This window comes from Megalops cyprinoides, chromosome 25, assembly GCF_013368585.1.
Source record: "Megalops cyprinoides isolate fMegCyp1 chromosome 25, fMegCyp1.pri, whole genome shotgun sequence".
Taxonomy (NCBI): Eukaryota; Metazoa; Chordata; class Actinopteri; order Elopiformes; family Megalopidae; genus Megalops; species Megalops cyprinoides.
Window position 1 is genome coordinate 6,554,386 of NC_050607.1, and position 18,973 is coordinate 6,573,358.

Sequence of the window (18,973 nt, forward strand, 5' to 3'; positions counted from 1 at the left end):
CTATGAAAGCAGTTATTAAAGTGGCACGCTGATGAGTAGTTGTTGCTTTGCCTTAGTGTGCTTTTAAAGTGAAAGCCTTACCCATTTCAGACATTTCTTACCTTTTGTGCTATTTTTGTGCATTTTCATTCATTTCAATGATTTCATTGAACATATTTTAGCAACACATGGTGTGTTCTGTTTAAATCCTGCAGATGGAGCTGTAGCACAACATCAAATACTACCGTATACACAGAAAATTCAGTGAAGTTATACCAATGCTGCTACTTTTAAGATGACGTTTTACATCTAAAAAGTGTGACTGCAAGAAGCATAAATATAAAGATCGTTTTCTCAATCAAGCTTTGGAACTATATGAGAAATCAAGTCCACTCAAGGAACAAAATGACATTTCTAAAATGAATTTTCAAACAAGTAAGTTCAATTTAACCAGGAGGCTCCTTGTTCTATCAAGAGAAAGAGGCCTGCACACACACAATGTGGAGTCAGCTTATATGCACAGCATTTTATTTGCGATTCGGGTGAAATGCACACGGCAGGATAGAACAAAAGAAGAAATGCCGTCTCATACATGGATGCAGGGATGTGAGGGAAAAAAAGATCCTGTATAAAAACATCCAAGCTTTTTCCCCCTCCCCATACCTCACTGTGTAAAAAGAAGTGCTGAAAATGTACTGTACTTGAAGTGAAGGGTTTCTACAGCCTGAGATGAGTACAATCTTGTAAAAATCTAAGCGTGTTCCAGAGGAAGAAGCAGCTGGTAGCCAGTGGCTTTGGTATGGCTTTGCAATGTGTGCGCGCGAGAGAGAGTGAGAGAGAGAGAGGGAGAGAGGGAGGAGTGGTTCCCCCATCCTGAATGGTGTATCAAGGCAGCAGGGGTGGGGTTAGAAGCCAGTGCTCTGACCCTGGTCCACCTTCAGATCCTTGGCCACCAGGAAGGCAGTGACGGGATGCATGGCTCCTCTGTACTTGATGAAGGTGCTGACCGCTTCGTCTCGGAACTTATCAAAGTTATAAACCTCTCTGGAAAAGGAAACAAAAAATATGGAACCAACAGTTGCAACGGAAATGCCATCGGTTGTGTTATACAGATGGCGAGGGCCTTGGTTTAAAAAGCACAGCAGATCTACCCCCTGTTACCCAAATGGGGAAGCTGACTTCAGCTGCAATAATTGTGTAAAACAGATTAGGCTCAACTGACCAGGACAAACTGACAGTTTGTTGTTTTAAGGGCTGCAGTAATCTTGCAGTAACCACAGATACGGTTGCCTACGGTTACCTGAAGAGGGGCCGTGTGAACTTCATGCGCCCCTGCTCAGTGGCCATTTTGAAGGCCAGAGGAACTGCCTCCTCCCACTTGGACCTCACACACAAGCGCAGCCACCTGGAACGTAAGAGCAGTGAGACACACACACTCCTGGAAACATAACAGCTGTGAGTCTAACACACACACACACACACACACACACAGAACACAGCAGAGGGAGACACACATACACACACACACATACACTCCTGGAACATAACAGCAGAAGGAGACACGCACATCTGAAACATAACAGCTGTGAGTCTCACACACACACACCCACACACCCACACACACACACACGCACACACACACACACACACACACAGAACATAGCAGAAGGAGACACACATACACACACACCTGGAAGACAACCGGAGTGAGAGACACACATACACCTGGAACACAACAGAGTCTCACACACACAGAGCACAAAGCAGACACACACACAGTCTTGTAATACGCTTTTTCTCAGCACTTTCTTAGTAACAGCTAAAAGTAATCTATTTTTTCTTCATTCAACATGCAGATCTCAGAGGTGTGGTAGTCAGCCTTTCCCATCTTACACTGACCTGAACTTGATCTCAGCGTTTTTGACAGCGTTCAGGTTGTAGACTTCCTGCATCCTCTTCACATGTGACACTGGGATGGGTTCCTGGGGGAACATCAAAGAAAGACAGTGTGGCAGACATTCCAGCACAGCGATTCCCACAATGACCCGCCCACCCGCCAATCAGCACTGTGATGACACGATGAGTGACAGCTCTCTTAGCCTACCTCCTGCAGCAGCAGGGCCAGGAACTCGATGACCTGGTGAGAGGAGAGGGCCTTCAGGTCGGCCTCACTGAAACCTGCAAGGTCTGCCTCCTTCGCCTAGGGAAGGGAGATACGAGACCCACCTTTTACCATCAAAAACAGTCAGTATAGCATGGGTACACCCCCCACCCCCCTAAAAATAAATTAATTAAAAAAAAAACCCTGCAAATTGCAGCACACAAAACACAGAACACCGGTGAAAACTATCACCAGCCTACATCAGCAGAAAGATCATGTATGAATTGAATGAATGAATTCATCATCCAATAAAAATCAATAAGAATGCTAACAAGTTCAATATCAGCAGCATATTAACGAACACACTGTGAATACAAAACAGACACAATGTATTAATTCTCATCTAACTAATAAAAACAATCAGTGTTTTGCAGTTACTAAGGCCCCATTAACACACTGATGTATACAGAGGCACACAGCACCTGGGTCCAGCGCTTGCACAGGTTGATACAGGCGTCCGCCAGCGTGGTGTCATACCTGGGGAGGGACGGGGGGGAGGGGCATGAATTTCAATGTGGCGTGTGTCAGTAAAGCCCTAGCGCTCACACTTTAGCACCAACACACAAGTATCCAAGTGCAGGACTTCGCTGGTAGGCTAACGGCAGAGACAAAAGAACCCAAATGGGACTCAAACCCCTGGATTCCGCAGTTAGCCGACTACATCAGTGATGAAAGGGAATGACTTCATGTCCCTTATCAGATGTGCAGCCATACAGTCACTCGCTGACAGGCAGAAAAGTGGTCTGATTGGTTCAGCTAGTGACAGACAGCAAACAGCAGCTCCACCCAGTAAGGCATCTGTGAAGCATCCAGTTCTCATCACAATACAGGACTAAAGGGTCCATGTCTGTGAGTCACAGTGGCTTGACCAGTATATGTGTATATGAGTCATAGTGGATTGACCAAAATATGCCCTTTTGCTTCACTATGGTTTGTCTGGGATGTGTGTCAGTGACTCACTGTGGCTTGATGTGGATATGGGTCTGTGACTCAGTGTGGGTTGATCAGAGAATGTGTTGTCTGACTCCCTATGGTTTGAGATGGATGTGTGTCTGTGACTCCCTATGGTTTGACAGCGATATGTCTCTGACTCACTGTGGCTTGACCGGGGGCATTCCTGGGGTGTTCATCCACCCGTTCCAGTCAACCTTGTTCAGGATGTCCACCTGAGACACAAAGCACAGGGATGAGGAAGTGAAACCTAACATCAGTCTGTCATACGGGCCCTGGTCTTTTATATTAATGAGGTCACTGCGTAGGTGAAGGTTTACATTAATGAGGCTTCCACGCAACTGAAGGTTCACCTTGTCTTTGAAGTAGGTGAAGAGGTAGTTCTTCCACTCCTCCGTGGTAATACTACTGTAGGCAAACAGCTGAATGTACGACTTGACAAAGCCCATGAACACCTCTGGGAGAAGGGAAAAAACACCAGTTGTTGGAAACCAGGGAAACAGAGAAGAACAGGCATTCATTGACCGTTATACCTCAAACACTTAGTGCTCCAACCATGTGGCAACCTTTCATCTCTACAGACTCCACTCAAACATGATCCAGGAGGAGGAATCAGTCTCAGAGAGTCATGTGTTTAACACCTCCTGTCCTGCGTGCCTCCCCCAGGTCATGTGTTTCAAGGACATGTGTGTGAGGGTGTGTAATGTTTGCCGATTAGGTCTATGGAGGTGTCTAAGGGTGTGTGATGTTTGCTGCTTAGGTGTGTGGGGGTGTGAGGGTGTGTTTGGGAGTTACCCGGGCCCCCCATGAGTTCCTCCAGGTGGTAGAGCAGAGCGAAGCCCTTCTCGTAGGGCACAGAGGAGAAGGCCTCGTCTGTGTCCACCTCCTCCAGGCTGGGGACCAGGTTGGTCAGGGGGTTGTTCGCCCCAAACGTGTTCACCTGCACGACAGACACAGAGCGTTCAGGTAGAAGAGTCACACAAGTGTAGCGTTCAGCTAGGAAAGTGTTTCTCAGTCCAACTCCTGGAGGCCCACTGTCCTGAATATCTTGTATCTACCCTTGCTGCTTGATTAAATCAGGTGTGCTCAGCTAACCAAAGGTGCCACCGATGGGTTCAGTCAGGTAGGTAGAGCAAGGATAGACAGAAGATATGCAGGACAGTGGGCCTCCAGGAGTAGGTTTGAGAAATACTGGGCTAGGATATGAAATGATGTTCAGTCCGCTTTATTTAACACTTGTAAAAATTAAAAAACCTCAATCAGTTTACCACTGACACTACTTTTGTGTAGATTAAAAACATTAAGTGTGTTGAGTCTCCATGATTTATGTTTGATTCCTGGAACCAGTCTTGTTGCCCTTCTCTGTACTTTTTCAAAAGCTTCTATGTCGCCTAACAGTATGGTGCCCACAACTGGACACAGCACTCCAAATGTGGCCTGGACAAAGGACTTACTGTATGTAATAATAATATAAACTCCTATAAGTTGTAATCAATACTTTTTACAAGATATCCCAGCCTCCCATTGTGTTTTTTATATAGATGAATGATATCATAAACGTGATTTCAGTCAACACAGTAGCAATGTCCTTGCAGAAGTCCAGAAATGAGAGTAATCATATTCTGGTATGTGTTTGTGTTGTCTGATCTGCAGGGTGTCTGGTCTCCCTGCTGGTCTCACCGATTCCTGCAGCTCCTTCCAGCCCCCCATGGCTTTGAACTGCCTGAACTGTTCGCTCTCCATGCTCCTGCCGATCATCCTCTCCAGATACACGGTGTGGCCCTCGTTCAGCCTGGCGACACGGGAACGGCACGAGCACAACGTCAGCACAACGTCAGCACAACGCTCACCGTACTCACAAGACGACCAATGTGGGTCAGTAGAGCACATGGACCCAGATTTGGCCTGGAGGAAAGTCTGGGGTGTTAAAACACGCCAGTCACCCACGCTTTTTCATAGCGGAGGGAAGGTACTCTGCCCTATATGCAAATTAATCTCTCATAGGGAGAGGAACCACAACAGTACAAACCTTACAGCCTCCAAATCTCAAATACTCCTTCGTATAAGAGATATATCAGTCATTGCGCATGCAGTATAATAATTCTACCATTCCAGAGTAATGTGCCATGAATATTAAGCAGCTGATAAATTTATGGGGAGCTCAGACTGTACTTCTTTTTACTTTGGGGTGTACTCAGTGTACCCCTTTTTATTTTGGGGTAAGCAGAGATGCACACATAGCTTGCACTGAAAATAACATGCACTATTCTCACTGCTGGGGCAACATCTTTAACATTACCAAAACATCACAGAAACGTTGAGCATGCCGCATTAGGGTTGGGACGTACCAGAAGTGCTCCCAGGTCTTGTTGGTCACCAGGTTTCCTGTCCAGCTGTGGGAGATCTCATGGGCAATGACCTGAAGAGGATGACCAACATTCACACCTCACAGAACATTCAAACGTACAGACATGTATCTGTAAAATGAAAGCCAGCCCCCAGGACTTACGTTGGACAAGGATCTGTCACCTGCCTGAAAGACAGAACAAGGAAGCAGAGATTAAAAACAACCCGACACCATCACGCGAATCAGTTTAGTGAGCAATCGTTTGGCTGATACCGACTTGAGAATATGATGCTTCGGAGAGAATTCTGTGTTCTGTAAAGAGTGTCAGCACAGTGATGTGTGGTGAATGACAGCTGACAGGTTGCATCTGAGTGATGTGGGACAGGTGAGTGCAGGGGTCACAGGTGAGGTGTAGCATGAGTGGGGCCTCACCAGCAGGGTGGGCGTGGCAAAGGTCAGGCAGGGGTTCTCCATGCCTCCGTAGGGGAAGGACGGGGGGAGCACCAGGATGTCATACTGCCCCCAGACATAGGGTCCCGCCAGTTGCTCTGCAGTCTTCAGCATAGTCTCCGTCTGAGAGGACAACACACACACACACACACACACACACACACACACACACACACACACACACACACACACCAGTGATTCTTGGTTCAGAAACAATAATCACTGTGATTATAGAGTTAGAGATGGTGACAATTGCTGTTCTAGGGTCAGAAACCATAACTGGAGAAAGGGGACCCACCTCTGCAAACTCATACGCTGCCTGATCCACCAGCTCCTTCTCAGACCATACCCGAGACCGAGGCCCAATCTCTCTGTCTCACACGCACACACATACACACACACACACACACAAAAAAGCACACATCAGTACATCAAAACACTGTCACAAATACCGCCTCACAAGTTCAAAGGTCATTGAGAATTCAGGGAGGCAGAGCTGAGTGCAGTCCACCTCTTTCACAGGCTGAGTTCAGAGGAGGTAGCGAGAGACAGAGGGACACAGAGAGAGGGGGACAGACAGAGGGACATAGAGAGAGGGCGACAGAGAGAGGGGGACAGAAACAGGGGGAGGTGGAGGAAGACAAACAGTGACACAGAGAGAGGGAGGTGGAGGGAGAGATCAGAGGGCAGCGAAATCAGAGACAGAGACACTGAGAGGGAGGAACCAAACAACAGAGGGCGGAGCTGGGTTAAGTACCTGCTCTCCAGTGCACCCACCACCAGGGCGATCAGGTACGAAGGCATGGGAACCTGTGTATGTGCACACAACGATACATATGCATGCATAAGGAAGGATATTACAGTCACGCCTACCTCAACACCCGCAGCCACAACCACAGCCCTCACAAAGCTGACACTAATTTTCAAACACAGATGAGTTTCTCTCTTAATTAACCCCCCCGCCCATAGCAATAGGTAGTTATTCAGTTCAAGCAGGCAGACCGCTAGATAGCTAACTTACAATAGCTGACTAACTGTTAAGCCTGACTAAGGCTAAACAGCACCATTGCTGTCCAGCTGTGAGCTTTTACAAAAGAAATGACTTGATAGACATTATTAATGATTCTGCTAATTAATGAGTCTTTATTTTTGTACGATACTGTAGGTCTCCAAGTTGCCATATATATATATATATATATATATATATATATATATATATATATATATATATAAAGATATACAAGTTAATTATCTCTTGTAGTTAATTTTTAATGTATTTATGTATTTTTATGTATTTTATGTTACAAATGCTTTGGCAATAGTAACGTAACCTTTCTCATGCCAATAAATCAAGTTAACCTGAATGAAGGCATGAAGGCAAAAACAGACAGACAGATACGCTGAGATAAAGAGACAGAGCGACAGACAGACAGACACGCTGAGATAAAGAGACAGAGCGACAGACAGACAGACACGCTGAGATAAAGAGACAGAGCGACAGACAGACAGACACGCTGAGATAAAGAGACAGAGCGACAGACAGACAGACACGCTGAGATAAAGAGACAGAGCGACAGACAGAAAGACAGACATGCTGAGATAAAGAGACAGAGCGACAGACAGACAAAGAGACATAGACAGAGAGCGAGAGTGAGAGACAGATGGAAAGTGATATAGTCTGAGATAGTCAGAGTCAGACAGTCAGACAGATAGACAGTCAGTCAGACAAATAGACAGACAGATAAACAGTGAGTGAGTCAGTCAGTCAGACAGAGGCAGGGGGACTGACCGCCTGGCGGAAGCGGTAGATGGTTCTGCCGCTGTCCTGGGGGTCCACCTCCTGTCCGTCACGCACAGCACTCATCAGAGCCACCAGCTCCTTGGGGACAGACACCTGCCGAGAAACACATCCATCTCATACACAGGTGCACACTTACCTGTAACAAGAACACCTTCAACATGGCCAGGTTACTCTCTTGTACAGATCATCAGTCAGTATACATACAGAGCAATCTGTGTTTTTTTTTTTTTACATCTCTTTCAGCATACAAACCTGTCATTTTACTACCAGGTCCAAGTCATGTACTCTCCATGTGTCAGTACATACAGTACCAGTCAAGAGTTCTATTTTCTTTATTTTTCTTTACTCTTTTATTCTTTATCTTTGCTACTTTTGCACATTTTACAATAATAGTAAAGACATCAAAACTATGTTACCAAAAAGTGTTAAACAAATCAAAACTTATATTTTAGATTCTTCAAAGTAGTCAAATTCATACATAGGCATCAACCTTACCATTTATATTTGTCTAAGAAACAAATTTCAAGCATTTAAGATCAAAATGCCTTTGAATACATGATTCCCATTATCTTAATCAGATGTGTCCTTTTGACTGGTACTGTACATTGATATCAATATGAATTTACTGACAATATGAACTGACAATTTACTATCCCAAATGAATGCTACCATTCTTTCATTTTAACAGAAATAAGGCTGTAACAATTACTTAATCTAATTAATTAGTCCAGATTCTAAAAACAATGCCAACAATATGGGAACAAGTTTTTTATTTTACTTATTTCATATATTTACTTATTTTAATACGTTATACAATGTATATAATGATATAACGTAAGTATTTTTCAAAATATGCCAACTTTATTTCCTCAACTACAGAACCTGCTTTGTGGTATCTACTTTTCGCTTAGCTTAGCTTTCTATTGCTTCCCCATGCTGATTTCTAACCACTGATCTTTAATCTCTAATCGCTGATCTCTAATCTCTCACCACTGAGACCGAAAAGGCATGTGTATTTCCATTTTCCCTTAATAATGTTCAAAATGTTAAAAAACAACCATTGCGGATGTTAGACATCTGTCTATATATTTAGTAGAGAATCTGTTTTTTACTTCCTCAGTTTCATGGCAAACATTAGCCAAGCAACCACAGAATAGGACATGTTTTGCAATTACAACACATAACACCAATGGCCTGAATTACAGAACACTTGCAGGAGTTTTAATGTGAAGTGTTACCGTGCTATGCCAGCCATTGTAATGCGTAACATATCAGCAAAGCAGACCGATGCATCTGCTGCAGAGATTTGCACATTTTAAATATGGAACACATGCAAACTGCAGCTTACTGCTGGTTCACGTGATTGAATATGAAATTGTAGCTGTTCCCATGGGAAAGTACAAAATAATGGGATGAGAAAATGCTAACAAATGAATGTGCAAACAACTAATGCGATTTAGCTGGGGTCAAAGGTATTATGGGAATGAAATTGCACATGTGTATAATTAGTGTATAATAATGTGTATAACTCAGTCGTCTCTCTCAGGTGCGCTGTCCCTGGTTCTGGACCCCACGTTCTGAACCACGAAACATTCTCAGAGCCATTCACTGCATCCATTTCACACCGTTTCGACACCGATGTACAGGGCATGTGTGCAGGAAACGCTCAACCACCCCACACACATGCACACAAACACACACACGCACGCATGCGCGTACACACACACACGCACACACACATACATGCTTGCTAACATTATGTACAGCTCCAAAGGCGCAATAATAATAATACACTTTTTAAATGCATTGGCCATTTGTATAGAAATGCAGTTGTAGACAGAGCAATATTCACAGATTGTAGCCAACATTTAACACGCATTCAGTACATTACATAAAAAGCAAAAGAAAAATGTGATTTCACTTCCCCACCTGCATGAAAAGTAAGATCCAGTTTGGTTCAGTTTGACAGTACAACTCATATGCCAGGATCCTTCTGTGACCTATTCAGGCGATAAAGCTATCTGCTCCCTTATTTCTGCTGAACGTCGGAGGAACCCTACATTACATTGATTATTGTCTTTTAGCGAACACTTTTATTCAGAGCATCTTACATAATGTTACAACATTTACAAGCTATCCGTTTACACAGCTGGATATTTACTGAGGTACTTGTGGGTTAAATGCATTCCTCAAGGGTACAGCAACAGTGACCAGCAACCAGCAGCCTTTTGGCTACAAGCCCTGCTCTTTACCACAGTGCTACACTGCCGTCCTGTACTGCAGTCCACTGAGTTTGGAGCCGCTTTCCTGAGCAATGTCTGATTGTTGTGCCCCCTTCTCACATACTGGCAATGTGCCGGTGTGACAAGTATCTCGCTGACTGATTTGAAGAACTTGCGGCCAACTTTTTTCAGTCAAGTTCCCAGCCAAAAACACCCAACTGCCTTGTTGCATTTTGCTGAAACACCAAATTGGTGTTTTCACACCCGTCCTTCTCCGCGCTTTGCACATCGACCATAGATCTGCAGCCAGTGAGCGTGGGAGGCTTCATGAAGCTCAGGGCTGAACACATGTCATCTGTACCCTCCACAGTGTAATGTATGCCTTTCTAACTTCTCACTTTTGTCTTTATACCACTCATCTAGCTGACGGTCCCAGTCTGCATTTTCTCTGGAAAGCAAACAATATGTACTATGCATAATTCCAATGTTGATGTGAACCTTTACAGCACATCTTAACACTAACCCAGCCCCAATGTGATGTGATGAGGGCAGCTACATTAAAACAAAGCACATATAGCATAAAATGCATTTGTAACAAATGGTCAGGCTTCAGGATCATTGTGATATTTTTTCTGTAGGACACAAAGGCATAAAAAGGTTTAACAGGTATGAGGGAGTGCCTCTTTGATGCATAACTTGGCAAATGGCATACCTGCCATTCTGTCTTTGCGTGCATGCACGCGCACGCGCGCACACACACACACACACACACACTTGCCCGCTTGAGGCAATATAAGCAGTCAGACCCATCCATTGCAGAGTGACAGTTGCACAGTTCTTCATGAGACAGCATGTCACGAAAGACCAGACTTCTGAGGTTTTGATGGAAGATTAGTATTTGCGGTTTTGTTTTCAGAGGTTTAGACGATACAGAGGAAGAGTGGTTTTCAAAGAGACATGCGTCTCATATTTCATATCAAAGTACTGATCTCTGTGTTTGGCTAGGGGCTGCGAGAGAAGAGTTAAAAGAGGATGAGAAACACCGGCTACACAGCCCACTGAGACTGACAGGCGTCTCACACTAGCCTGCGAGGTCCAAGACCACACTTTGCATTGCAAAGGTGTCCTATCAGAGCTCAGAAAGCCCAGCATTTTCAAACCCACATTCCATGCATATTCAACGCTTAATTATATCAGAGACACTTCTAATAAGTACAGCCAGTTGCTTATTTGGCACAACAGAACTGCTGAGGGCATAGAGAGGAGACAGTGTCAATTTTTACCCTATAGGAGTAGGTACTACTGCACGTGCTGAAGTCGAGAACATTACAGCATCATACGTTTAGTACTGAGAAAAAGCCATTCCATCCAGCTAGGCTCATCACTGTAAATAGCCTACAGTTTCTCTAGTACTGTATCAAGCTCGAACACTTTAAGTGTCACTAGAAAATCCTGTCAAGCTACTCCATGCATTTATAACTCTCTGAGAGAAATATAACTTCCTGGTATCAGTATGAAATTTACCTTTGACTAATTTCTACCTATTCCACCAATCCCCTCTCCTATCTATTGGTATTGCACAGGTTTTTCCCAGCCATCTGGTATTTCACGTTTCAAGGAATTACACAAAGATTTTTGATAATGGCGTCTAAAGTTGAGTTGTTTAATTACTCTTCATTATTTACTATCAGGGCCTGTTGACTTGTCTTTAGTTTTTGTAATTTTTACAGTACTTCAGTCTCTTATTTCAATTGTATCTACTGTATCCTGTGTGTCAGACTTAACTGTGTGCAGGCATGTAGTATGGTGAAGCTCTACAAAAAGACATTAGGAAAAAACACTTCCTTGTTATGAAGGATGCACCTAACTTCCTCTATCTTTCTTTTTCCTACCATGATATTTTAAAAAGTGCTTACTTATTGCATCTTTCACCTTTTGGCCTTCCTCATTTCTATCTTACAATCAGGACATATTTAACAATACACCAACTTGTTACTCTTTAAACTGTCTTCTGCAAGCATTTAATTAGCCACTGTGGAAACTTTTCCTTACTGTTTCAGTGAATTTACTCTGCAGGCTGAGAATTTCCACCAACTCTCATTCACAGTTCTGCAGTCTGGCAGTGTTACCCGGTCAATGCTGACTAGATTTAGACCTTGCCTAAAATGGAAAACCATTAATTTAGAGAAGGCAGCTTTGACTTTCCAACATACCTCTATAAACACCCCCCCCCCCCCCCCCCCCCCCACACACACACACACACACACCTATATACAGAGGATTACAGGGACACATATATTCAGCAAGACAAATGAAGTCCGATTTCCTGCAGGCTAAATGATGTTCCAGAGATGGCTGAAGCTTTGAGTGTTATTCCTGTGGGCAATAGGGCAGGTATGATTACCTGGGCATAGTAGGTGTGCTTCACTGATGGGGTGTCCTGACAGGGTACCATGCTCCTGCAGTGGGTGGCCTGAGGAAGGAGAGGGAAAGGGGGGGGGGGGATAAGGAGAGTCACATGATGCAGAAAGTTCTAATTAAGTTCAGCTTCTTGTTGCAAGCTCAGTTCAATATCCACCCCACTCCAACACGCAGCTCCCACCCCAGCTACGATCTCCCTGTCACTTCCAGTGATTTATACTTCAGTGGATCAAGGTTCTGCGCAGCGAACAGATGTTATCAGATCCCCATTAGACGAGTTAACAACCGCAGCCTTTGCCCTCTCCTCTTGCCATTAACTGACATCAGCAAAAAACATGCAAAAATCCTTTCCATCATGGCGTCAAATCTGAACAGACCAGACATGAGGATACTGGATGCTCCTGGGTTTGTTCTGAGGCATATCTGCCAATGAGTGGTAGCTCTCCAAAAGCTTACAGCTCAGAATATTGCATGTTACACCTATTGAAACATGACTGAAATTACCCTTCATTTCTGTTCAGTTTGACAGGGAAGCTGACTGGACACTGGCAGAGGCTGCACTGACTGTGTAAGGATGTTTCGCAAGTTCACGTGGGCAGGAAAAGCCTTGCAGAGAAGTCACAGCAGAGCTACCACTGTAGCAATGCATTTGCGTGGCCTGCAGACTGTCGACACAGTTAAGAGGTGGTCGTTAGTGCTGACCAGAGGACAGCAGGACTCAAGGAAGTGGATTACAATGCAGCCGAGAGCTAGAGGAGAATATTGCAGCTGCATGATGCAACTGAACCACAACCGATCCTTACGCAGACTGCACACGATTTTTCCTTTTTGTCGCCCTTTACGTTTCAGCGTTAATGAGCCGGTCATTGAATGTTTGATGGCACGGTCAGATATCTTGCCACTATAGACAATCTTTGACCGGAGAAGGGACATGAGTGACTTGGGCAGGTGCATGGTGGGATACCTGGCACTGGCTGAAGAGGTAAGGCTGCTTTTTCCCAGCAGTCTGTTCAGGTGTGAGCCACTGCAGTGCTGATGCCTTGGGAGACGTCTCATAGGTCACCTCCAAGATCATGTGCTGACCCCTACAAACACACACACACACACACGCACAAAACACAGCGCTCAAAGTCGATTGATATCGAAGCCAACCAAACTGTACCCAATCTAAACAGGACACAGATGATTACATTCAATCACGGGGCCCTCAATCTTATATATCCCATTCGACGGCTGGTAACAGAGAAAACAGTGTGAACACATCCCATAATGAGTCGTTAGTCATAATTACTAATAAATTTTGGGAGACTACACACTGTGCAGAAACTGAGCATGGGAGATTACACACTGTGCAGAAATTTAGCGTGGGAGATTACACACTCTGCAGAAATTTAGCGTGGGAGATTACACACTGCAGAAACTCATAATGAGGGAGACTATGCACTCTGCAGAGACTGATAATATAGGAAGGTTAATCCATCTTGAGAGGCTTGGGCCTGACAACCACCATCTACCACTTCTCTATCAGAGGGTGCAAACTGATGAAATGGGTGAACCATTTCCTCCGAAACCTTTTTTTATGCAAATGTACATGGGTTGCATAGATATAAGTCACTTATTTTTAAACCAAGTCAGCCATCTTTGTTTCTGATGTTCCCTGTATAGATGAAGCGGCCCACCAAAAGCCCTCACCGGGAGAGTTCAAAGGGGAGCGTGATCTCCAACGGCGCCCCTTTGAAGCGGTGCTGGGCACCCAGAGTGAATTTAGCCCCCTGCCCATTGGCCGTCACCTTGGCGATCTTCAGGTCCTTCGTGTCAAGCGTCTACGACCAAGGAAGGACAGGGGAGAAAGAGAAGGGGGGGAAAAGAAGAAGTGAGTGAGATGAGGAAGGAGGTGGTTGCTTCGGGGGAACGGAGACAGGGGAAACAGAACGAGACAGGCGAGAAATGAAGCAATGTCCTGTTTTAATTTGCACATTTGCCTCATAGCGAGACAAAATTGCACAGATGCCAGGGACATGCAAATCTATCCACTTGAGGCATGCTCGCGCACACACACGCACACACACACACACACACACACACACACACAAAGTGCCATGCTGGGAGCCAGGTAGGACGCACACCTATCGACCTTTGATCGAAAGTACAAACACGCCCTCCTGGGCTGCCCTGTCAAAGTGCAGACGTGCAAGAAATGCTCCAGCTCGTGCAAAGCAAGAGCCCTACTTACTTTAATGCAAGCACGTTAAGATGCAGAGAAGCTCAAGAAAAAGGTTATGGCTGATCATAACTACAATCCAACACAGTAAGGAGGTCCGTTTCGACGCTCGTGGTCGGTAAATCAGTTTACAAAAGTTCCATTTGGCAACGGATACGTATCTCATACTGTACATCAGGTCACCAGTCCGACAGGCAAGCCTACACTCGGTGCGCCTGCAGTTTGGTATTCGTCGCCGCTTCGAAAACAATAACGGTAGATAAAATCGGAATGATTTCCATGCGTTTGTCTTTCCTGCTCTCTGTAACCAGTCTGACAACAACAGGTCACCACTGAAAGGCACCTGAACGATACATCTGAGATGCGCAGCTCACACCGCTCCGAGCTCTCCGATCGCAACATCCAGCTGACACTTCAGCAACGCGAGACTGCCAAAAGTACCGTCGGTGATACACTGACCGTACTTGGCGTGTTCCGATTTCCACAACGAGCAAATAAAAACGTTTCCACACGGGCAATGAAATAATTACACACTTAAAAAATAAACACTAGCAGGTCCCACATAGAAAATCAACGGTTAATACCAAAATAACCGGCTACCTATGTCTCGGGCTAGCTGACTATATGTAGCTACATTAGTGAATCCCGGGAATATGACACTGAAGCCCTGCGCTATGTAGTAGACTCATTCAAACGCTTTTACTGACAATTTACACACAGCATCGGCGCGCGCAGAGCAAAAGCAAGTGACCACTTTAACACACAGCACTAGCTAGCAAGCAAACTTGCCGATCGGCTGGTTGGCCACAGAATGAAATCAATCAATAGGGCTAGCTTTTAAGCTAACTGATGGGATTGACACAAAGTAGTAAAGTTGGCTACTGTACCAGGCAGGAGAATTTATCTTCCAGCACTTCTACGGTCAAAGCCACCTTCCCCTTGATGACGTGACTGTCAAAATCTACGTGGAAGGTGAGATTCAAGTGCTTGGTAACGCACTTGGCAAAGGAGGAGAACGAGCTAGGGTCAGCACCAGGAGCCATGGTCGGTTCGTTCAAATGCACAATCTGAACCGGGGCAGCTTTTTAGTTATGTATCCACGTGGGAACACCAGTAGTGCTGTATTGTGGGTATTGTAGTTTTACAACGGTACTGCAGAAAAATGAGCGAATACACAATGGAATACATATCCCATGTTGCACAGCGCTACAGTCCGCGCACCAACTCCAACGCAGTTCAAAATCATTTGAGTTTAATTGGGTCTGGAGCGTTGCATTTATAATCGCGAAAAAAACAGAATTCAACGCGTCGAGTTGCTAAAGACATCGCTGTAGCTACGCTGTATTCAGAGGTCGATAAGAAATCATACGACAGTGACGTGTGTGCACTCCGCTGCGCTGTCCTTATAAAGGATCAACTGTACGTAGTGCCTAGCACATAGCAACACTTTTCTACATAAGTTTAGGAGCTTTGCAGACTGAATCGTCAGAAACAGCAGCACTATTTTCCCACGCAAGAAACTCTCCTGTCATTAATTCCAGCTTGCCTTGCTTGAGAAACGCAGTTGAGCGCTGCAGATCTGGCACCGGCACTTTGATCAAACTCTCGGTATAATGGTATTTAGCGTACCGTCTACACAATATAATTGTCACACAACACTTTCTCCGGTCTAATTATTGCAGTGTACAAATTCAGTATGGTAAGTAGCGACAGGTTCTTACATAATGAACATTGTTTTGAAATATAACAACCGCTATCAGTTGCAAATATGATTTTTCATATGTTCAAATATGACGTTTCCATATACCTGTCATTAGTCAAGTTGTTATGTCAGTCGTGCGACAGTCCATGACTTCACGGGTCACAAAATCCTTGTCATTTGATGACACTAGGCTTCACTGTCGGGTGCAGGAGAGCAATACATTAATCATCAAATTGTCCTCGGACTGTAGAACGTATTCCCGAAAAATTCTGAAGGTGATCGTAAAAGTAAACGGATTTATTAATATTAATTCGGACAACAGGCTCCCTTGACACCTTCAAGAAAAACTTAAACTTAAACTCATCTTTTCAAGCTGTATCTCTAGCCTACATATCCATGTCTATCTATCCTATCGATTGCTGTTTTCATTAATATATGCACTGTGGTTTTTCATACTACCATGTGAACAAAATGTGCTTTCGATACGTTTTTTGTTGAAATCAATCCGTGTGAGGTAATGTGGCCCAAATCACGTGACTTAGTTAGATATCAGTGATTTTTGTGGCAAATATATTTTGCAAGTCTGATAAGTTCGATGACGCTGCCTCGTAGTGAACAGTAATTATCTCGCAACACATAGTGTTTGTTACTGCACAAGATATTTCCCCATCCCCAAAAACTACGGCAAGAAACGGGGAGCCGTTTTCTCACTGGGACGAGACGGCTGACAGGAACAGACATCAATCCAGCTAAGCACAGATACACATTTTAAATAAAATGAAACACACAAACTGCAGGCTGAACTCGACAGTGATGCCACAGTACGTCAGAAATGCAAAAGTAGACGCTGAGATGACCGCTAAACTGTTAGAAACAATTTACAGATCCTTTCATCAGTGCAAACACCCCCAAGAGAAAAGTAGGTCACCCAAAACCTCACACATCCAACAACAAGGGTGCAAGTTTTTACAACAACAGGTTCACTGTGCAGATGCTTAAACAAACAAACCATGATATTAAACCTTCAACAACACTCATGAAAAACTGATTACTGTAATCCTAATCGATGCAAAATGAAACCATGTTAATTTAATCGATCTCGCAGCATTCTGAAAGTAGTGCATGTATTCAACCCACATCAGCTGTGCCAGTTGGACACATCACATGGTATTTAGTTCCAGCAGTCGACACTGACTGGAAACTGGAAAAGGATGGTGAGTCTAGGCTTCCATTATGGATTTGGTGGTTGCCAACAACACAGTGCATTCAAGGGAGATCCAGACTGCGAGTATACAAGACCATAATACTTTTCAGAATGTATAGTACCAATCAAGAGTTTGGACACGCCTGATTAATATAATGGGAAACATGCACTTTAAAGACATTTTGATCTAAAGACGTATATTTAAATGCTCTTGTTAAATGTGTTTCTTAGGCAAATATAAATTGTGAAGTTGATGCCCATGTATGAATTCCTTTCCAGAAAAAAAATAATAATAAAAATATTTTTGGCTGCTTTGAAGGATCTAAAATATAAGATAGTTATGATTTCTTTAACAGTTTTGGCCACTGCATAATTCCATTTATGTTATTTCATGGTTGTTATGTTTTGGGGAATATTCTTAAATTTGTGAAATAGTAAAAATAAAGGTGTGTCCAAACTTTTGATCCGAATAACAATAAGTGAAAAGTGCTCATTGCTGCCAAGTCTTGAGTCGTGTCGTCAGCCTTTCACTGTCAGTGTTTCTGCATTTCTTTGTGATATGGACAAAATCCATTTTCAAAATACCAATTTGTAAAAGCTGGTCTTAATTTAAGACAAGCAAAATTATCAAAATTATAATGTCATTTGAGATAACGTGTATTTAACAAGAAACCACTAGAGGGCGTAATGTGACTACAAAACACACTATGACTACGAAACTATGCAAGGAGTAGCTTAATTCTATTTTTTTAAACCGTAAAGAACTGTCAGTACCTGTTTTAACGTAATGGCACTGGAGAATACAGCTGCCATGCAGTATTTGACTTTGCCCTCTTGCCTCTTCAAATGTATCCATTCTGTTTTAAACAGTTATTTAAATTAGTTCCATTAATTGTTTTATTGCACTGGTCTGTGTTTTGTGGCATGCAACTTTGCCTCTTGTACAAAGATCGAATAACCCTCCGTGAAGATAAAGACATAAAGATATTCACTTAATCATCCCTGCATCTTAGCCTGAACTTGAATTAAAAGTCAGAGTAAAACCTGTTAAACATGAAAACATTCTTAAACTACAGTATTTACGGAAAAATGCATTACCAACCTGTCTGGCCCAAGTTCGTGTCTCTCATGTGATCGTCATTGTGCAAGTGAAGCCTTATCTGTGTGTTTGTGTGTATTTGTGAGACACAACTATGTATGTTTTGAGTGCATGTGTATAGTATTTGTGTATGACATAGGAATTTGACATGACTATGTGTGTATGTTCTCTTTGGGTCAGGGTCTAGCTATGTTTGTGTGAGTGTGTTTTCTGGGGCAAGGGTCTAGCTATGTTTGTATGGCTGTAGGTATATGTTTTCTAGGTCAAGGGTCGAGGTGTGTGTGTGAGTGTATGAGTGTGTCTGAGAGTACACGCGGGTATGTGTGTTCTCTGGGTCAGGGTCTAGGTGTGTGAGTCCAGATGGCTATGGGCTCCAGTTTCCTGCATGGTGGAGGATATCCCTCCAGGAAGGAGG

General features: G+C 43.9%; 1 protein-coding gene across 1 annotated transcript; it reads right to left on the reverse strand.

Annotated features, from left to right (window-relative positions):
* Positions 1–494: 494 nt before the first annotated feature.
* Positions 495–15,598, reverse strand: lta4h (leukotriene A4 hydrolase). Its single transcript, XM_036520230.1, has 19 exons — positions 15,441–15,598; positions 14,025–14,155; positions 13,297–13,417; positions 12,316–12,384; positions 7,678–7,782; positions 6,646–6,698; positions 6,187–6,259; positions 5,871–6,011; positions 5,601–5,624; positions 5,440–5,510; positions 4,772–4,883; positions 3,887–4,031; positions 3,445–3,548; positions 3,236–3,306; positions 2,563–2,617; positions 2,084–2,179; positions 1,879–1,961; positions 1,280–1,384; positions 495–1,023 (listed from the first exon to the last, which is right to left on the reverse strand). Exons 1-19 carry the CDS (start codon positions 15,594–15,596, stop codon positions 885–887), a joined length of 1,854 nt encoding a protein of 617 aa, XP_036376123.1. The 5' UTR covers positions 15,597–15,598; the 3' UTR covers positions 495–884.
* Between the last annotated feature and the right edge of the window lie 3,375 nt (positions 15,599–18,973).